The sequence below is a fragment of the Heterocephalus glaber genome, unplaced genomic scaffold (genome assembly GCF_053883595.1).
Source record: "Heterocephalus glaber isolate CG9 unplaced genomic scaffold, H.glaber_assembly_v1.0 deba00001553, whole genome shotgun sequence".
NCBI classification, from domain to species: Eukaryota; Metazoa; Chordata; class Mammalia; order Rodentia; family Bathyergidae; genus Heterocephalus; species Heterocephalus glaber.
In genome coordinates, this window is record NW_028258344.1 from 12,850,555 (window position 1) to 12,869,544 (window position 18,990).

Consider the following 18,990-nt stretch of genomic DNA (forward strand, 5'->3'; position numbering starts at 1 on the left):
TATAGTACTATATGTAATAACATATAATAATTATATGCACAAAATAATTATATACTATCATTGAATATAAAATGTTTTGATAGAATAAAACAGAACTTAATAGAACATTTTCATTTAAGTCTGTTCAAATATTAAAACATTTAACCATACAAAATTGAAAGCCTATGGCCTTATTTCATTTATAGCATAATATGTATACAATAACAATTTAAAAATTTCTTGGATGTGCTTGTTTGTGTAGACTTTGAACTTAATACATTTGAAATATCAGTGAACTCATATATAAAATTAGACACATTCAGAAAACACAGTGGAAGATAAGAAGTGAACAAATCTCTTGCTAGTTATAAGGAAAGGTGTTTTCAGGAAATCTCATATGACATTCAGTGCCTTTTGTATGAGCCAGTTGAAAGAAAAATGAAATAAATATGCTTAACAGACTGATGGCATTTAGGTCATGGTACGGGGAGGTTAGGGTAAATATGAAAGTATGCATTGATATGAACAAGAAGACACAAGGCAATGATATGAGTTTACCCGCTGCATTAATCTAGGAGAGGATGGACAGCCCATCAAACTTGGATTCCAGCCCTCATTTTTCCATTAACTACCTCTGTGGCTAGGAGCAAATTCTTAAAACCACTAATCCTACTTCTTTATCTCTCCATTGGAGCTAATGATGTGCTATAGATTGTCATGAGTTTTAGCTGAGAAGTCCAGTCAGTCCTCAGTGTTTGCCCAACATACAGAATGGCTTACTTGTATATGAAGATGCATTTTATAGGTTTCCTGCAGAGCATTTAATTGGAGACCAAAATTAATATTAGAGATTTCTCCTAGGATGCTTGTTGTTGGGGCAGCTGGCCTCACTGCCCAGTGGGAAAGACACAAAAGGAACTCACATAAAACAGCTATGCAAAATGAAGCTGGAGGAGCCTTGTTTGTGCTCAGATACTCTCCTGAGAATACAGGTGCTGCATTTGATGTCACATTAGAAAACTATATGAAGATAGAGGCTGTTGTGAAAAACTGTTCAGAAGGATGTACAGCTCCAGCTGTGCTTCTAGACCTAGATTTATCACACAGACAGCAAGGGTATTTTCCCAGATCTTCTAAGAACAACATTGCAGAAGGCATGCAACTACCTCCAATAGAAGTATTCAAAAAGGAACTTTTTATGCAACGTGTAACTGAAATGTAGATGAAAAGTATCACATGCAGGTCTGTACTATTATACCTTTAATTCTAGCACATTCTGTAGGTAGTCAATAAAAGATTGCTATTAAAGTCATTTTTATTGTACAGTCAAAACTAAGGTTACAAATGAAATAAGACATTCCTGTTTTCAACATCTCTTCAGGTACCTTGGTCAAATACTGCCTACACCAATATTTAAAGTTGTTAACATGAGAAATGGGCTGTGTTCTTGCTTGGTAAAGTATCTAATCTAGATTGGGATGACAGTGTAGTTTATAGGAAAAATATAAACACTTTCTGTTTTTGTTTCAGTAACCCTGAAGGTAGAAGAACTTGGGTAACTGATCAACAACTGAATGCAGTTTCCTGCCCCCTCATTCATGTTCCCCGCCCTCTTTCTTTACTTCCCTTCAAATACCTACTTCTGTCTCTCCACCCTCCCTTTCTTTTTTCCTTTTTGTCTTTCTTCCTTCTCTTCCTCTCTTTTCATATATGTAGTATTTTAAATAATTTGACAATCATTAATGCTTGATTTTTTTCTAGCCTACTGTACCACATTACTCTCTCTTTTCATGGGTTAATGAAATAGTAGAGACCACTCTCACTAAGCTCACAAGGATATGAGATAATCTAAGGTTAGCTTCCTGAATGTTGATGTCACCGGTAGTTACTCTCTCCTCTCAAAAGCAGTAGTACTAGGGGCTGAACGTAGCACCCAGAACCCAGAATAAAGAATAAAGTAGCTGAGGATTTAGCTCAGTGGTTCCACTGCCTGCCTCGCAAGTGCAAGGACCAGAGTTTGATCCCTGGTACCAAAAAAAAGAGAATAAAGTCACGTCATTTGCAGGAAAATGGGTCGAACTGAAAACCATAATGTTAAGTGAAATTAATAACACTTAGAAAGCTAATTATTACATTTTTCTCTTACATGAGAAATTTAAAAAGTATGTATATAAGTACATACATACAGAGAGGTGACAGGAAGCCAGGAGATAGACTTCTGGAGACAGGGAAAAATATAAGCATGGGAAGGATGAAAGGGAAAAGGGGTTAAGATGACTGAAATTGATTAAGATATGTTAAATGTGTATACCTACTTTCAAAAACAAACTCCACCGTCATATAATATTAACATGCACTAATAATATACCAAAATAATTACAAAGGTGACAAGTTTATAATAAATGCTTGTACATATTTTCAGTTTTTGTATATGTTTTGGTTTGTAGTTGAGAAATTCACTTTGAAACATCAGTTACTGAGATGTGGCCCTACTGCACATGATTATTATGCAGCTCACACAATGCCTAACTTGCTGCACTGTTGTCTATCTTGTTCAGTAAGACAGGTGCTTTTGAAAATCTGCATTTCAGGGGAATGTAAATGATTATTCCATTCCTACATTCTTGCTCACAGGTTCTTAAGTCTGCAAGCCACAATTTGAGTGTCACTGAGCTAAAGGGCATAGGCTAAGATTTTCAGGAAAGCAATAAACAGTTCCTGCTGAGGGACATGGCTCTGGTTTTTTGTATACTCCTATGTGTATTCCAGAGTGAACTGGGGGCACATTCCGAGGGCGGGAGAACTAGCTTGCCCAGGTGAAGAAATGTCATAAAAGAATGCCTGGGGACAGGCACATTATAACAGAAAAGTAGGTGCAGCAAGAGCAATGAGGAGCTGCAGTTTTCTCATACAGGAAGGGCCGCTGGAGTCTAGCTCTTCTGACTGACCAGGGAGAGAAGAGCACATCCTGCCTCACAACCCCCAGAATGCAAGTTCCCTAAGGAGGGCCTTTGTCACATGTACATTGATGTATTCTAAATACAAAATATTGCTTTGCACCTAAATTGATGCTCAAAAAGTACTTATTGAAGTAATTCAATGAAAGTATTAATAACACGTCCTTATGTATAGAAATCATAGTTGTGGGATTAGTGTATTTTTTTGCCCTCAAGTTCATGTTGTTGAATACCACAAGGATTTCAGGAGAGTTAAACAAATTTTGCAGTAGTGTATCAACTCTAAGGACAAGGGAAAAATCTTTTAAATTGCATATCTTCTATTACAATGTAAGCAGTATCTATCATAAATAAGGCATTTCTCTCAGTCTCTTTTTCCCTTGCCTTCTCCCTCTCACCTTGTGTATCCTTCACAACCATTTTCTTTTCTCTTTCTTCTTTCCTTCCTTCCCTCCTTCCCTCCTTCCCTTCTTCTTTCCTTTCCCTCTCCCTCTCTCTCTTTCTCTCTCTCTTTCTTCTCCAGCCCCTTTTTCTTTGCAGTATTGGTAATTAAAGAGCCCTTACACTTAACTACTGCTCAGCCCCTTTATTGTACTTTTTAATTTTAATTTTATTTTATTTTTAGTACCAGGGATCGAATTCGGAACCTTGCACTTGCGAGGCAGGCGCGGTGCCACTGAGCTAAATCCCCAGCCCTGTACTTTTTTATTTTTGAAACAGTCTTAATTGCCAAGGCTGGACTCAAACTTGTGATCCTCCTACCTCACCCTCTCCAAAGTGCTGAGATTACAGGCATGCACCACTCATTTTCCATTTTCTTATTTCACCTACTCTTTCTTTTTTCAACTGCTGTTCATATCTACTAAGTGATCTCCCCAACTGCTATTTTCCATACCTTCCCCTCTTCCGGGGCATTAAATAGCTTTACACAGATTTAAATTTCATGATCTAAATGGGATACTTGTTTGCTTACCCATAAGGTTTCTTCTTATGCCTCAAAGAGCTTTCATTCCCTTTGCCTACTAATACCTTCTTCGCCTAATGTGTTCAGTAATGTGCTTTTCTAGCACTCTCCTAAACCTTCATGGATCATCCATCTCACTGGATTGTAATTATCTATTTGTTTTCTTCTTTCCCCAACTACATCATTGGTTTTTTTACAGGTAAAAATTGTTTTATTCTCACAGCACTGTGCCTGATTTATGAACTATTTGTCTAAAGAAAAAAATCCCCCAAACCAAAAAACTAAATACACAAATCTGGAGTTCAGAGACCTTTGAGTCCCTGTGAAGGAAAAAAATGGCCCCAGAGACTGTTCAGAATGAGAATAGTGAGGCAAAGCAGAGTCTTAGAAAACCAGACGTGCGAGAGGTAGGTGATGAAGAGGACACCAGGGAGGAGACAAAACAGGTAAACCAAGAAAAGGGTACAAGGCACCAGGCCAGTGTTAAAAGGCCAAGGAAACAGACCATTTGAGGAATGACTGGATGCCATATATAAGAAGAAGTTCAGCCAGTAATGTCTGAGTCTCCACTGCCTTTGGCCAATGCAAATTCATGGCCACCATAAGACACTGTTCTCGAAGTTTTCAGGAGAATGTGTGGGAAGTGAGATTGGCAGTTTGAGTTCCTTGGGAAAACTTTTGATTAGAAGAGGAGGGAACTTTTGGTTAGAAGAGGGCAATATCTGGACAAGGCATGGAGTTATTGAAGATTTATTTATTGTCCACTAGAATGAACTTGGTCAAACTTGCAGTTTTTTGCAGGAAGGACTCAGTATTGCATTAGATTGTCCCTACTTAATGATTACTGATTTATATTTTGTCCTTAAATCATTTACTTTTGATTCATTTAGTAAATATTTACTGAGCAGCTACGCTTTGTTGGGCAGGTTACTAAGTGTTGCACACGTGGCATTAAAGCACAGCGAAGTCCCTGCCTTCATGCAGATTATGTTCAAGTCCAAATATGTCTTTAAGACTTACTCTCTTTGGTCATGTGAGAAGTGAAGTTACCCCAAAGGAGTCCTGAGGGGTTTCAGTTACTTAATAGTCTTCCTTTGCCTTATCCACTATGTCTTTAAATTCTGCTGATGACATCTTTCTCATGTCTGCCTATCTGTAATTCTAGCCTTATTACATTTGCCCTGCCCTTCCCTCAGAAGCAGATGTCCACAGTTGTTTACAGGATGAGACTCATTCCTGATTGTTGTCGGCTTTAATGTCTTAGAAGTTGGTGACAATTCCATGCTGCTTCAACTGATTTTAATTAAGCTCTTCGGATGTTTAAGATAGGGCAGAGACCTAGATTGTTTTTTCCAGTCATATTTTTCCTCTTATATGTACAGTTTGTAAGAGAAATAGTGAAAGTGTATGTTTGTTTTGTGATGGAGAAAATTTATTATACTTTGCAGATTTTTTCTTGGCCCAGAATTCCCATTCGTAATAGACAATTTTCAAGACTTTTTGATACAGAATCTTATTTGAAAGAAGTCACATTCTCCTTGGAAACAATTTACAGTCATTTATCACTACATTTTGGAAATCAATTATTAATGTATTTATTCAAATAAAATATGTTGAACACTCACTGTGTGCCTAGCGCTGTGTAGGGTGATGAGGTAACAAAGGTAAACTGTACATTATCTCTGTCTTCAAAGTACTGGCAGTTTAACGGGAAGAGAAACATGTGAACTAGTCCCTAAGAAACAAGAGAGTATACAATGAAGTTACGAGATGAACAGGGCATACAGGAGAGCTGCTGATTCTAAGAATATTGTGAAAGTTTGAGAGAGGAGGTGGTACTGAATAGGCATCTTGAAGGATGAATAATAATAACAACTAGCATTGTATTAGGTACTGTAATTGAGGACCTTGAATTTTTGCAAATAAATGAAACTGTGGCTTTTTATAAATTCTAATGCAGAAGCATACAAGCTAAGAGTTAAACACTTAAAATCTCACTGTAATAGTAGATAACCATATTTCTTATTTAGAATTTCACAAGAATGTTGCTGTGTCATTTCTTGGTAGAGTAATAATTTATAGGTAAAACAGTACTACTGTAGGTTGCAAGGAACACTGAAAATGTTTTTTCTCTTGGTTGTAATTATTAGTCAGTGAAGGATTGTCAAATATCCTTACTCTCTAATTTTAAGTCCTTATGATTATAAAATGCTTTCCTCTAAGTATTATGTTTCAATGTTAATATTCCTAACACTCTTTGCAAAGAATCCTTTTAAAAATATCTTTCAAATTAAAATCTTTATATATATATATAATATATAATATACATAGCTAGTTTCTTCATTTTATATGCATATATATAGTTTCTTCATAGTATAGTAACCCAATTCTTTATTTTTAACTTTCATGAATAATGTTCAATTTCGTTAAATAGTACATCAAATATTAGATATGTAGTATGTGTCAGGCATTTCCTTAGATTATAGGATTTCATATTTTAAAAGAAAAGGCTTCTGCCTACTGAGAGTACATAATTTAGTACAAGCAACAGAATGAGTGCAACTGAATATAATAGAGTGAGATAAGTTTGTTTCAGTGAAAATGTTCTCAAGATGTCAAATTTGAACTGGGTTTTGTAGGATCAGTAGAATTGTTTTTCAAGCAAAAGGAAGTGAAAGAGAGTTTCAGGCAAGAGAGAACAGTGTGCAGGAAAGTGGGGAGGCTTCTCTGTGGATGGTGTACTGGGGAAACTGAGCATGAGTGGGGCAGGGCACAGTGCCGAGAGACAGGATGGGAAGACCTGTTGGTCAGTGATCAGGGAAGCCCCCAAATGTGGGGCTTCCTTTCAGGTTTTGGGTACTGAAGAAATTTAACCAATTTTCATTTAAGATAATAAAATGATAACATCCATGCTTCCCATACATAATCCTGAAGATAGACTGGAGTTAAATAGGCCATACAGAGAAAGATAGGTTGGAAAGGATACCCATCAACTGAGTATTAAGAATGCCTCTATAAGATTTTTCTAGTTTTAAACCTAAAAAGTTATCCTTTGATATGAAAATGCCAAATTCCCTTAAAATATATGTCTTAGTTGCTTCTCTTGCTAAGACAAAATATCCTCCACGAAAGCTTAAGGAAGAAAGGTTTATTTGGCTCACAGTTTGCAGAGGTTTCAGTCTGTAGTGAGCTTTCTCCAAGGCTGGTTGGCATGGCAGAGGGGCATCACAGAGAAGAAACAGTCCATGGCAAAGCAGGGTGGGTAGAAGGTAACCAGCAGTGAAGGTAAGGAGCAGTGAAGTAGCTACCACTGGTGAACCTCTTTCTGTCCGTTTTATCTGAGCCAGTCTACCCACTCTCAGGGCAGGTAGCAGTCACACACCAGGGCGGGGCACCCTTAATCCTATCTAGAACTATGCCAAACCCAGCAATGCACTAATTTAGTAATCATATACCCTTGATCCCACCATCCATCACACATTTAAGATCCAGCTACCTCCGAAAGGCCCCACCCATGACTCAGGAGGCTTTGGAGAGACATCTAGACACAAACCATAATGATATAACTTTTAAATTAAATAGAATCATTTTGATAACAGAAATATCACTTGGCTTCATTGTTTTCCAGATTATAATGAAATGCTTTTATGTGATATGGTTAGTTATTTGGAAAGGCTCTGTTGCTTTAAAGGATTTGCCTGTTTTTTCTTTCCATTTCCACAAAGTGTGTTTCAGGGAGGGCATGTTTTGCCATTATAAAATAACTAGATGTGAGTATTTTAACAGCACATGGCATCTGAGGTAACTTGAGGTTACACATGTGGGAAAAGGACTGTCACCCTACCCGCCTCATGAAGGGAAGAGCAAAAGTCAAAGTGGAATAAAAGAAGCTTGGAAGCAGAGAATGGAATTTTGATCTGGTCAGGTTACTCATTGTAGGTTCTCAGAAAGTGGAGGAGTGAGATGAGGTTATGAACAGCAGTGGGGAGTAGTGAGGTACATCTCTATTACCTGTCATACCGTATGTGTGCTTTTAGGACACAAAAGAAGTCAAAGAAATGATATCTATCTGAAAGGCTTTCTCATTGTGGTATCATATATGATCTGTCTTAACTTTCTTGAGCTTTTTTCAATAGTTCAGTAGAAATGAAGCTGCAAATTGATGATAGGCAATTCTCTGACAATTATAACTTTAGAGGCTTCATTTGTGACAGACAAAAAGATATACAGGAAAACCAAAATGATCTCGTATTCAGAATGTCTCTATGTAACTTTAAGTAAAATGTATTTCAGAGAAGTCAAGACTAATGTTTATGGGCATGGAAGGTGGGTAGAATAGAGATGTAAAGTAAAATTCTCCTGCTTTCCTACTCAGAATATATTCTTTAGGTATGTGTGGCCACAGGTTAAACCTCTCGGGCTATTTTTATTTATATAAGAGATTGGTCCCTTTTGGTAACATGCTCTATTGAATTGTTTCCCTAATTTAAGTGCTATGGTAGTTAAATGCAGTTTAACCATAATAGTCACATCACCCAGTCACACTTATAGTCAGTTGCTGTAATACTGGTGTCACAATCCTATCTATGATCAATAGCCACACCTCACTGTATACTATTACAGTTCTTTTTGAAACGCAGAGTAACTGCTAGAATCTTAAATACTTGTAAAATTCACAAAAGCAACCTGATACAGTTTAGAATATTTTGGACTTGGATATAATACTGTACTGTGAGAAGTATATATGTGTCTGACCAGACAAAAAATTTCTGTAAATGATTAAAAATATGGAGATGATCTCATAAGAAGTGATCTGAAGGAGAAGCAAGAATGTGACAGAGATGAGGGCTGAAAACTGTAGTTTCTCTTTATTTACAACTCTGCTTTAATCATCTCTTCTAGAAATTGGATGTCCCCAACAGGCTCAGATAAAGGAAAAACAGAGTTTTCCAAAGAGAAGAATGTTACTTTTGTCATTGATTTAACCTCTGTATGTCTCCCTTCACAAAATTAATTCATTTCAGTATTTTAAATAAGACTGTTTACCCATTCGAGAAAGCATTGTCGTATTTCTTAAATTAGTATATTAACTTACATAACTCTGTATATGATCTCAGAGTGCCCCAAATGTGTTCTCTTTCTCTCATGGCAAACGTCAGTTCCTTATTTACATTACCATGGTCTTGTTGTGGATGCTAAATGATTCTCTTCATTTCTAGTATTTCTTGCAGCTCGAAATTCCCTAAATGTTTATATTTTATGAATCATCTGTTTCTTTCTGCTCATTCTTATTGTAGGCAATAGCTAAGCATGTGTTTTGCCCCCTTTTTTACTTTTAACAAATTAATTGCAGTTTTTTAGTTGAGTATTTCAACTAAAGTGACCTTATCCAACAGTCTTTCTCCCTGCCTTATGCGAGCTCACTCTTCAGTCCTATTGGTGCCACTGTTCTAGGCCTGCTGTTTTCGTGACATTGCCACCACTTACTGTGTGGGGTTCCCAGCGTGACCTGTAAGAAGCCTGTCCATTCATCAAAGTCCAGCTCCTATGACACACTCTTATGTGACCATCCTTCCGTACACCCTGGAGCTCTGTACACCCTTCAGTTTACTTACTGCGTTCTGCCTTGCACTGTGAGTACCTGTGTACTCATCTTCACTATTAGATGGTGATCAGAATGCGCCAAGATTAGTTTCATTGTAGTTATTTGGCTTGAATATATTTATGTCACTATCTGTTGAAATGTATGATGTAATTACTTATTCAATGGTGTTTTATTCTGTAGGGACTGAGTGAAAAAATAGTATCATAATATATTCATTTTACGTGGGAGAATTAATTCACAAAGTGTCACAATGGAGCCTAATGTACAACAGTGTGAAAAAGAACTCACTGTTCAGCCCTTATAAAATAGAAGCAGCACTTTCAAAATCTTAATAAAATTTTCTATATTCAGACAAAGGACCATGACATCATTTTTACTAACCTCAGAAGCATAATAAGCTATCATCAGTTTTGGCATTAATCCAATTTTTCCATTAACTTTACCCATAAAATTTGATTAAGGGGCATTGCAAGATTTTTATAATTAAGGGTAGTGCATTAGGGATTTATTTCTTATCCGCAGTTTGTCATACTATGAGTGATCCTGAAATGCTGTGAATACCTGTAAACTGGCTGGTAAACCTTTGTTTCAACTAAAATTAGTTTCAGCCTCAAGACCAAATTCTTATTTTATCAAGTAATTAAATTAAAAAATTTGTTTGCTATGTATATTACATAGCAGAATTGAAGTTTCTATAGTTTTGGATATTTTTTTCTCAAGTTCATCAGTTCATTGGTGTATCTTATAATATTTTGTTAATATTCACTAATTTGCTTTCCATTCTCTTGAAATAACAAATATTAACTATTGGCACAAATCTGGATGAATTACCATATTTAACTCTACATTTATAGTAAGCCTTTCTCTTCTAAGTACATTCTTGAATGCTTAAATTATTTCATTAGCTATTTTTCTATTTCATTTCAGCTGTGTAGCAGTTAAGAAAAGATTGTCCCTAAATAGTGCTTTGCTTGATGTGGACTACATTTTCAACCCATGAAAGTTTTTTTCTAATTTATTTTCTTTTCATCAACTGTGGTTTTGTATCTTGAAAGACTGTGCCCCATTGGATATCTGAAGATTGTTGTCAAGTCAGTTGTAAGTGAATAGAGCAGAATCAGATCAACATTATCTAAAGATCTAAACTGTTCTTAACTAGCTGAATCAGTGACATTTTCAAGTAGCATGGCTTTCTGAAAGAAGAAAGAGTGCAGCCAGTGGTGGTGACAGATGTCAGTGGTGATGCTTCCTTTGGGTTGCACTAATGATCCTTGGGCTGCTGTTACGGATATTTTTCTCCCCAGATGATTCAAGGTTTATAAGAGCTACAGTTTCTACAGTCAACACACCTAAGCTATTTAAATGACACTCTTTTTTTCCTTCAACCTAAAAATGGTGCTTTGCTGTTTATACATAAATGTCTACTTATGCCCTAATTGTGGAATCATCTGTACACTAAATATGTAACTTAATTTTCATTTTTTAACAACTGTTGCAAAATATTTTAGGTTACCTCAAAAAAAATCAGGAACTCTTCGGCTTTAACTTATTATTTATGATGGCCAAAATTTCTCAAGTCATGTTTCCCTGAAGATTGTGAGTTTGAATCATAGTTAGTATTCCTTGTTGGACACATCTTCCTTGCTAATCACAGGAGACAGCACTTCATATGCATTAACTTAAACTTCCACATAGTGGCATCTGTACACTAGTCAATTCTAATACACATTTTTAAATGAGGAAACTTAGATGCCTAGAGACTAAGTAATTTGTTGTGGATTTCTGTACTGTTTCTCAGCATCTTATTTTTCTACCAAGTACACAGGCATGTGTGATCAGGGTATCTCTGAGGATCCTGACACTGCAGCACTACCTCTGTTTCAAGTATATAACCACACTATATAACATATGAAGACAAACATAAAAGTTATAGCTAAGCTTAAAAAATAATTTCTCATTTCTGTGGGCCATGAGTGGAATCAAATGCAAATGATGAGATGTAAGCTGTGCTGAGGCCTCTGGCTTGCTGGGCTATGGAGGTGGGCAGAGGGGCCAGGGCAGTGTCTGCAGAATAATGAGAAATCCATTTGGCCCTGCAGTAAGTGGAAAACCAGAGCCTGCATCACTGTTTGAAATCAGAGCATAGAGAACTTGTCCACTTCTGAGTGAAGGATGAAAACTCTGCTGCCAACCACTGATTGGAACTATAGCTTTGTGATCCTCTGGGCTTATGATGACAGAAGGAAGCCAACCCAGCCACAAACTATCAACTCAACCAAATCATTCTCTGGATTAGTGATACAACTGTTGATAATCTGGATGCAACCACAGTGTCATAGTAAAATCACTGATGGAAAAGAAGTTACAGATCTCTGATTCTAGGCATACAGTGGGCAAAAAAATATTTTTAAGAGAATAGTACTAGAGGTAGTAATGAAGCTGTGTAAAAGACTAAATAAAAACTAAATAAATTTCTCACTTCAAATGAACTTAAGAAATGTAATTCCAAAGAGAAAATGTAACACTAAGAAAGACTGAAGAAAAACTGGCTATTGAAAATAAGTATGTGCCAGGAGAATTTGATATATTGATAGAGACTAGCAAAGTACATATTCAATGCTTAAAATGTAAGCAAAGAAATTCCATTCATTAAGGCAGAAAATTCTGAAACAAAAATAAGTCAATTCTCCATTTATTTATTTACAAATATTTCTTGAGATCATACTATATTCTGCACAGTATTACAGGTGCTGAAGATGTAGCAGTTGTTATGGTTTAGATGTAAAGTATCCCCCAAAGTCTCTTGTTTGGAGGTGAGGCCTAGTCATAGCGGGGCAGGTCACAGAGGGCGTGACCTGGAAGGGTGTATTTTTGGCCCTGGCTCCTCCTTCCTCTCTCTGCTTTCTAGCTGCCATGGGGTGAGCTGCTGTTTTCTCCCATCCTCTTCCACTATGCTGTTTCTGCTCTGGAGCCAGCCAACTATGGACTACACTCACTGAAAACTGTGAGGCAAATAAGCCTCTCTTTCTTTAAGTTGTGGGTGTTAGGTATTTTTGTCACAACTACGGGAAAGTGTCTAATACAGCAATGATCAAAAATGAATAAACTCTACATTCAGGTAGGGTTAATGTTTTAGTAAGGCTTTTATCTTTTAATGGCAGAAATAAAATAAGAACAAGTAGAAATATTAGAAATGAAAGCAATGATCATTAGAATAAACTTTCTGATAGAAAGGATAAATTCTGTCCTTGATATAGAGACAGAGTTACTCATCTGGAACATGTTACTGAGGAGATTATCTAAAATGTAATAGTAGGAAAACAAGACATTAAAGGGGGGGTTGGGATAGTACAAAGAGGCAGAGAGAGAACACATGAGAACATGTGAAGATATGTGTAATGGGTATTCCAGAAGGAAAAGAGTAGAAATGATATTGGAAAGATAAAACTGGGAGAAGTAATAGCTGAGATTATTTTAGAGTTGTAGACAAGACTCCATGTTTAATCAACAATCTGAGAACCTATCTGGATAAATAAAAGTAAATCTATACTTAACACTTTATGGTTAAACTTCATGATGTAAAATGAAAATCCACACTATCAGAGGAAAAAAATACAGACTAGCTTCAGATACCATTAGATCGAAATCAGATGTCAAGGGCAATACTTGGGAAAATTATAGGATGTAGCTCAGTGAGAAGGCTCTGGATTCAATCTGCAGTACCACAAAATGATTATAGTAATAACAGGAATAGTAATAAAAATGATGCTTCAACCCCTTTGATTTCACTCTTGATCTAGTGATTGTAGTGAATGCTGAGTCACATAGCTAAAAGGAACTGTCTTGTCTTGGAACTTGGTAGACATCGTGGTTCATGTCACTGTAACCCAGTCATTGTGAGCTGGGTGCAGCCCAGTATTGCTGGAGTCCCCATGCTTCTGGCAATGTATGTGCCCTGAGCCGATGAGAGCTGTGGATTCAGGCTGAGGGAACAACAGGTGTTACCTAAAAACAGATCTCTTGGGATCCAGAGGGAATTCTAATGAGCAACAGCCAACATTGGATGCCGAGTTGTTTGTAGTTTTTTTTTGAAAAGGGTGTTTAATCAGTATTTTAAAGAAGAAGAAAAAGTAAAAATAAACATGATTGTCATTAGAGAAGTTAGAGTTAACACTTTACTAATTTATATTGTAAAATCTGATTAATCTATGTTCTTTGTCCTAAAAAGACAAAAAAAAACCAAAACCAACAGTGGTGTGCATAGAGTTCTCCCTCACTGACTTTGCCCATTAGTAACTATGAATTTGATAATAATTGGCCAATATTTTGAATTCTTCTTTGGAGTTGTTTTTATTTGTTTGAGACAGGGTCTCGCTTTGTAGTGCGGGCTGGCTTTGAACTTACAGTGTAGTCCAGGCTGGCCTCAAACTTGAACTCAAAGCAATCTTCTTGCCTCATCCTCCCCCATGGTAGGATTACAGATGTGTAACCCCCACACCCAGCATATTTTGAATTCATATTTTTAATATTCATCAGTCTAATGAACTTCCATTTGAATAGCTAATATGAGAATTCATCCTAATACAATTGACATTAAACGTTCACATCTTGGAAATAATTTCATTTCAGCAAAAATAGGTAACTAGATAGTTAATGTGAATGTATTTAATGCCATTGAATTATATACTTAAGAAGGTTTAAAATGGTAAATTTTGTGTTATATGCATTTTAACACAATTTTTAAAAATAGGTATTAGGTTAAAATTTAAAAGCTTAAATGTATCCTATCTTAAAGAGTCACTCGCAAATTTTTGTCTAGTATTCAATCAGAAGCCAAGCAAGTAAGGCTATAATTTTTTGAATTATTGCAAGCCATTAGAATTCAACTTAATAGGCATTACATGTTGCATCCTAGTGAAAAAAGGAACCAGGGCATCCTCAAAGTTTGACTTTCACTGTTAACATAGTTTACTGACTGAAAAGTCAGCTTAGGATTCTGCTTAAAAGTAGAAGTTGTTTTGTATTAGTTTTATAAAATTATATTCTCACAATTAATGAAAATTGGATAGTGCTTTCCAAGAGTCATATTATATTTCTTCATCTTTGCCATATTATCACAATTATTAAAAAACACTTATTTTGTGCTGTGCATTGTTCTAAACATTTTCTTCTGAGTTAAATAACTGGTTCTTCTTGTGAGTCTTCTGAAGTTGAAGTTGATGCTATTCCCAAATCACAGATGAGGAAACTGAGCTACTAAGACAGTTCTGTGACCTAAAGCCAAGTACTATGTAATGGAGTTGGTGGTAGTTTTAATTGCTTTTGTTTTTGGTTTGTTTTTTATTTGTTTTGTTTTGTTTTGTTTTGAATGGATACCTGTTGACTTTTGTGCAACATCACCATCCTGGTTCTTAGGGCTTTATTCTCTTTTTTAAAAGAAAGTTAATGAGAGTTGAACATGGTTATACATTTTAAAGTTTGTCTACCAATGAACAATTTTGTTTGTGTTCCTACAGGGCATTCTATGTGGACAAATCAAACTCGCCACCAAACTCCACATCCAAAGCTGCCTATGTAGATAAGGTAAAAATAGACTTTACACTTACTGATACTTTGTTATTCACAAACCTCCCTTAGTTTTCTGCTGTTCTTCTTAAGCAATGTGTAATTATATTTGGTCTCCAATCCTGTTGCCTCCATAACCAAATGATAGACTTTGTTAAAAGCTACCACAGCTGATACATCCCAGATAAAAGGATTTCTGCTTAACATGTTGAACTTTCTGTTCATCTCTTTTTTCTGCAGCTAATGAGGTCTCTCAATGCTTTGGATGAACTTTATCGCCTGGTAACCTCATTCATCAGATCCAAACGCATAGCTGCCTGTGCAAACACAGCTTGCAGTGCCTCTGGGGTTGGCCTGCTGTCAGTTTCCTCCGAGTTGTGCGACAGGCTGGGAGCCTGCCACATCATCATGTGCAACAGCGGTGTGCACCGGTATGTGAACTTCCCCGCCTTGCTTACGTCTTCCTTAGTCCACATTCTGTGTGGTGGTCCTTGTCTACATTTTGGCTAAATGAAATTAAAACTGGAAATATTCACAGGACTCAGGTGCATCTGGAATAAGATTGTGGATGGTTTCTGGGTTTACTTCTTATATTTTTAGTGACTATGCACTTCTACAATTATATTATGGTGGCCCAGAATCTTATCCCTTTTGCATTTATATTACCACAGTTGTATTTTAGGTACAAAAATGTGCATCCTTCTTACTTGCTCTAGGGATTTTCCTGGTAGGAGCTGAATCTAACTAGCTTAATAAAACTTTTCTCACAACATTCAGTGGCTCACATCCCTGTAAGCCAAGTGCTGTGAGTTAGACATTGTTAGGGAGTTAGTGCTGCCTTCCCACATCAAAAGCAGTGGTGGCTCAGGAGCTCACTTAATATGCTTTTCTGGAGAACTCAAGGAAGAATCTTTCCCAGGCCCTATTCAGGCATTTATCCTAGACAACTATGTTCCTTCTGAGGCAGCTAGGTTCATCAAATCCCTCCTCATAGTTATCACTCTTCTTCTATCATCTCTCATTTTCATGAGGAAATAAAACCTTGTGGATAGAAATAATAGAACAGAAGATTAGTTTTATTTATTTATTTACTTACTTACTTACTTTCAGTATTGAGGATTGAACTAGGATTGATTCACACTAAGCTTACATCCTTGAGCTCTTTTTTCCTTTGTTATTTGAAGACAGAGTCTTGCTAAGTTGCTGAGTTCCCCAGGCTAGGCTTGAACTTGGAGTCCTACTGCGTCACCCTGCCAGAATACTAGGACTACAGACATGTACAGCCACACCTAGATTTTAGTCATCATTTTAATCTGAGTAGGGAGCTAGTCTTCTATCAGACACATAGCTCTTCTTAGTACCAGATTTTGAAGGTGGTATCTATTTATTCAAATTTACATGGTTTTTAAACAAAGGATTGTAGTTGGTGCTGAAGACCATGCTCTGTAACATCAGAAATCAGAGACATTTGTGGTGGAGACAAAAAGCATGAAAAGCAAATAATAAAAAACTAACAATAACAATGATAATGAAACAACGTAAGATATTACACAATGATGAATACTAACACACAAGGAAAACCAGAGTACAAGAACTTATCAATGACTAGGAAAGTTACAGCTAAAGGATGAAATTCATTCTCATTCTTGGGGGTGGTTAGATCTTGGAACTTTCCATAGAGAAAGTGATGTTCAAATTGAGATTTGATGGATTGGGTTGTAGAGGTAAAAAGGGGAGAGAGGCCATTCAAGGCAGCATCTTTTCATCTGTAAAATTTTATTTTGACTAGTTTTGAAGTACTACACATTATGATCTTGGTTATGAAGTCTAGCAAGACTATTTCACTGAAGTGAACATTTTTTGTAGTCAACTAAACATGTAATAAACCTTTATTTTAATTGCTATATACTTTGTGCTCTTGCAAGCTTACTGACAGTTCAATTGAAAATATTATCTATAACTGAGTGAACCCAACATTATTTTACAACCTTTTTACTATTAGAGATCTTTCCTTTTTGATAGACCTGTGTTTCTTCAGTCTGTTACCATTCATTCACCCATTCATTATTTTCACTCATGTCCACTGAGCACTAATTAGGGGCCAGCATTGCTCCAGGTGCTGGGGTTACTGCATTGGAAAAATAAAGTCTCTGATTTCATATAATGTACATTGTTAGAGGAAAATGGATGATAAAGTAAACAAACAATACGCTGTGTGGCAGGTGGAAGAAATACACAAGAGAACAGGAATCAGAGGAGTGAGGTGACAAGAGTTAAAGGCACCTCTTTTCATGGAGTAGGAAGAATTCATTGGAGACCTGTGTGAAATGAAGCAGTGAGTTATGCACATGTTTCATAGGAAGAGCTTTTGAGCATTACGATCAGCTGCACAGACGTCCTAAGATGGGAGTGTGCGAGCAGTAGTCATGGAACAGCAAGGGGCTCATGGTGGCCCCAGCAAATATTATTACTTTCTTTGTGTTCTACCTTGCCATACTTCGAGATCATAGTTATGAGAGGACTAGATGCACTGTGACAACTAAGGAGACCCTTTCAACGTAACTTACAAGCATGTATTTTCACCTCTACATTAATTTACTGAAAGTCAATGCAGGGAAATCTGCCCTTTAGCATTGAAGACCATGACCGGATTGTCCAGATTACTGTCACAGATGATCCATGAACAGTTTTAAAATTAGAGAGGTGTCAAATTTGACAGAGAAACAGATTGAAGTTATACAACTATTTTGTAAGTACTGCTTTCATTGATTGGTATATAAGGATCATAAGAAACACTGAAATTTTAAAAAATTGACTCTATTTCTAATTCAAAACAAATAGAGTGCTAATTTCAGGAGATGTTTATTAAGATGTTGGCATTAATACATCCATGATAAGTGCTAAATTTAAACTTTATTTGAAAATTATACATTTTTATTTTTCTGTTATGCAGAATAAAATAGAGAGCTTGACATAATCTTAATTTTTCAGTAAAGTCTCCTCTTGGATTTTTTTATGGAGATAAAATGTGTGCTAATTTGTTTTGGAACTCAAAATCCCACAGAAGGCTGTTCCTAAAATAATCCTTTAATAATTCTAATTCAGACAGCAAGAGAAGAACCCAAGCTGATCCACACCTGCCTGAAACATTGAACAGGGAGGTTTGCCCTCATCTTCCAACAGAAGGGAGAAAACAGTGTTAATCAGAATAAATATTAGACAAGTTATTTTTATTATTTACTTTTCAAGTCAACATAAGAAATAGTCAACAATATGATTCGGTATCCACATTAATCTATTTCCTGCCTTTTCTGATTTTATTGAGCATAAACAGGTATCTAAAATATTTTTTAAAATATTAAGTTAGACTGCATATGTTTGATACTAAAAGGAAGAATATGGATTTTGGAAGGAAAATGCAGATTTAATTTGCATTAATGTTTAGATGTTTTAATGCCATTCTGAATCCAGTGCCAAAGCTTCATACAATAGTGGATATAAGATTAGTGGGAAGATAATTTTCTATAAATTATTAAAACATTCTCATAGCACTTAATGTGGCTTTGGTTTTACTAAATTCTCTTTACTAGGTAATCCTTCGCATGCTTTACAAGGCAGCTGATAAACTCTCTAGTTAATGCTCTCTTCAGCCATTCACTTTTGTTTAAGGTCTCTATTGCTATTGAATTTTGGAAGAATAGGATGGTCTCTTTTTAAAATCAAGTGTTTGCTTTTTAAGCAATATAAACAAGATTGAAAGGTGATTTAATAAAAGGTAAAATTTTTCAAAATTTTCTCTTCAAACATACCTTTTTACATTTTCCATCCTCTCACAACTTCGATCAAATAATATACATTTGAAACATTGCTTAATTAATGTATGTAGTGTATCAGACTGCTTGTGCTGCTGTAACAAAATA

At 36.1% G+C, this 18,990-nt stretch overlaps 1 protein-coding gene across 3 annotated transcripts in view; it reads left to right on the forward strand.

The window, feature by feature from the left end:
• Positions 1 to 18,990, forward strand: part of Prex2 (phosphatidylinositol-3,4,5-trisphosphate dependent Rac exchange factor 2) — a 262,543-nt gene that overhangs the window by 213,986 nt on the left and 29,567 nt on the right. For all 3 annotated transcript variants that reach the window (XM_013071229.3, XM_004842082.3, XM_013071231.3), the window contains 2 exons: positions 15,022 to 15,088; positions 15,311 to 15,501. In XM_013071229.3, coding sequence (XP_012926683.2) covers positions 15,022 to 15,088; positions 15,311 to 15,501 — 258 coding nt within the window. The remainder of the gene's footprint in view (positions 1 to 15,021; positions 15,089 to 15,310; positions 15,502 to 18,990) is intronic.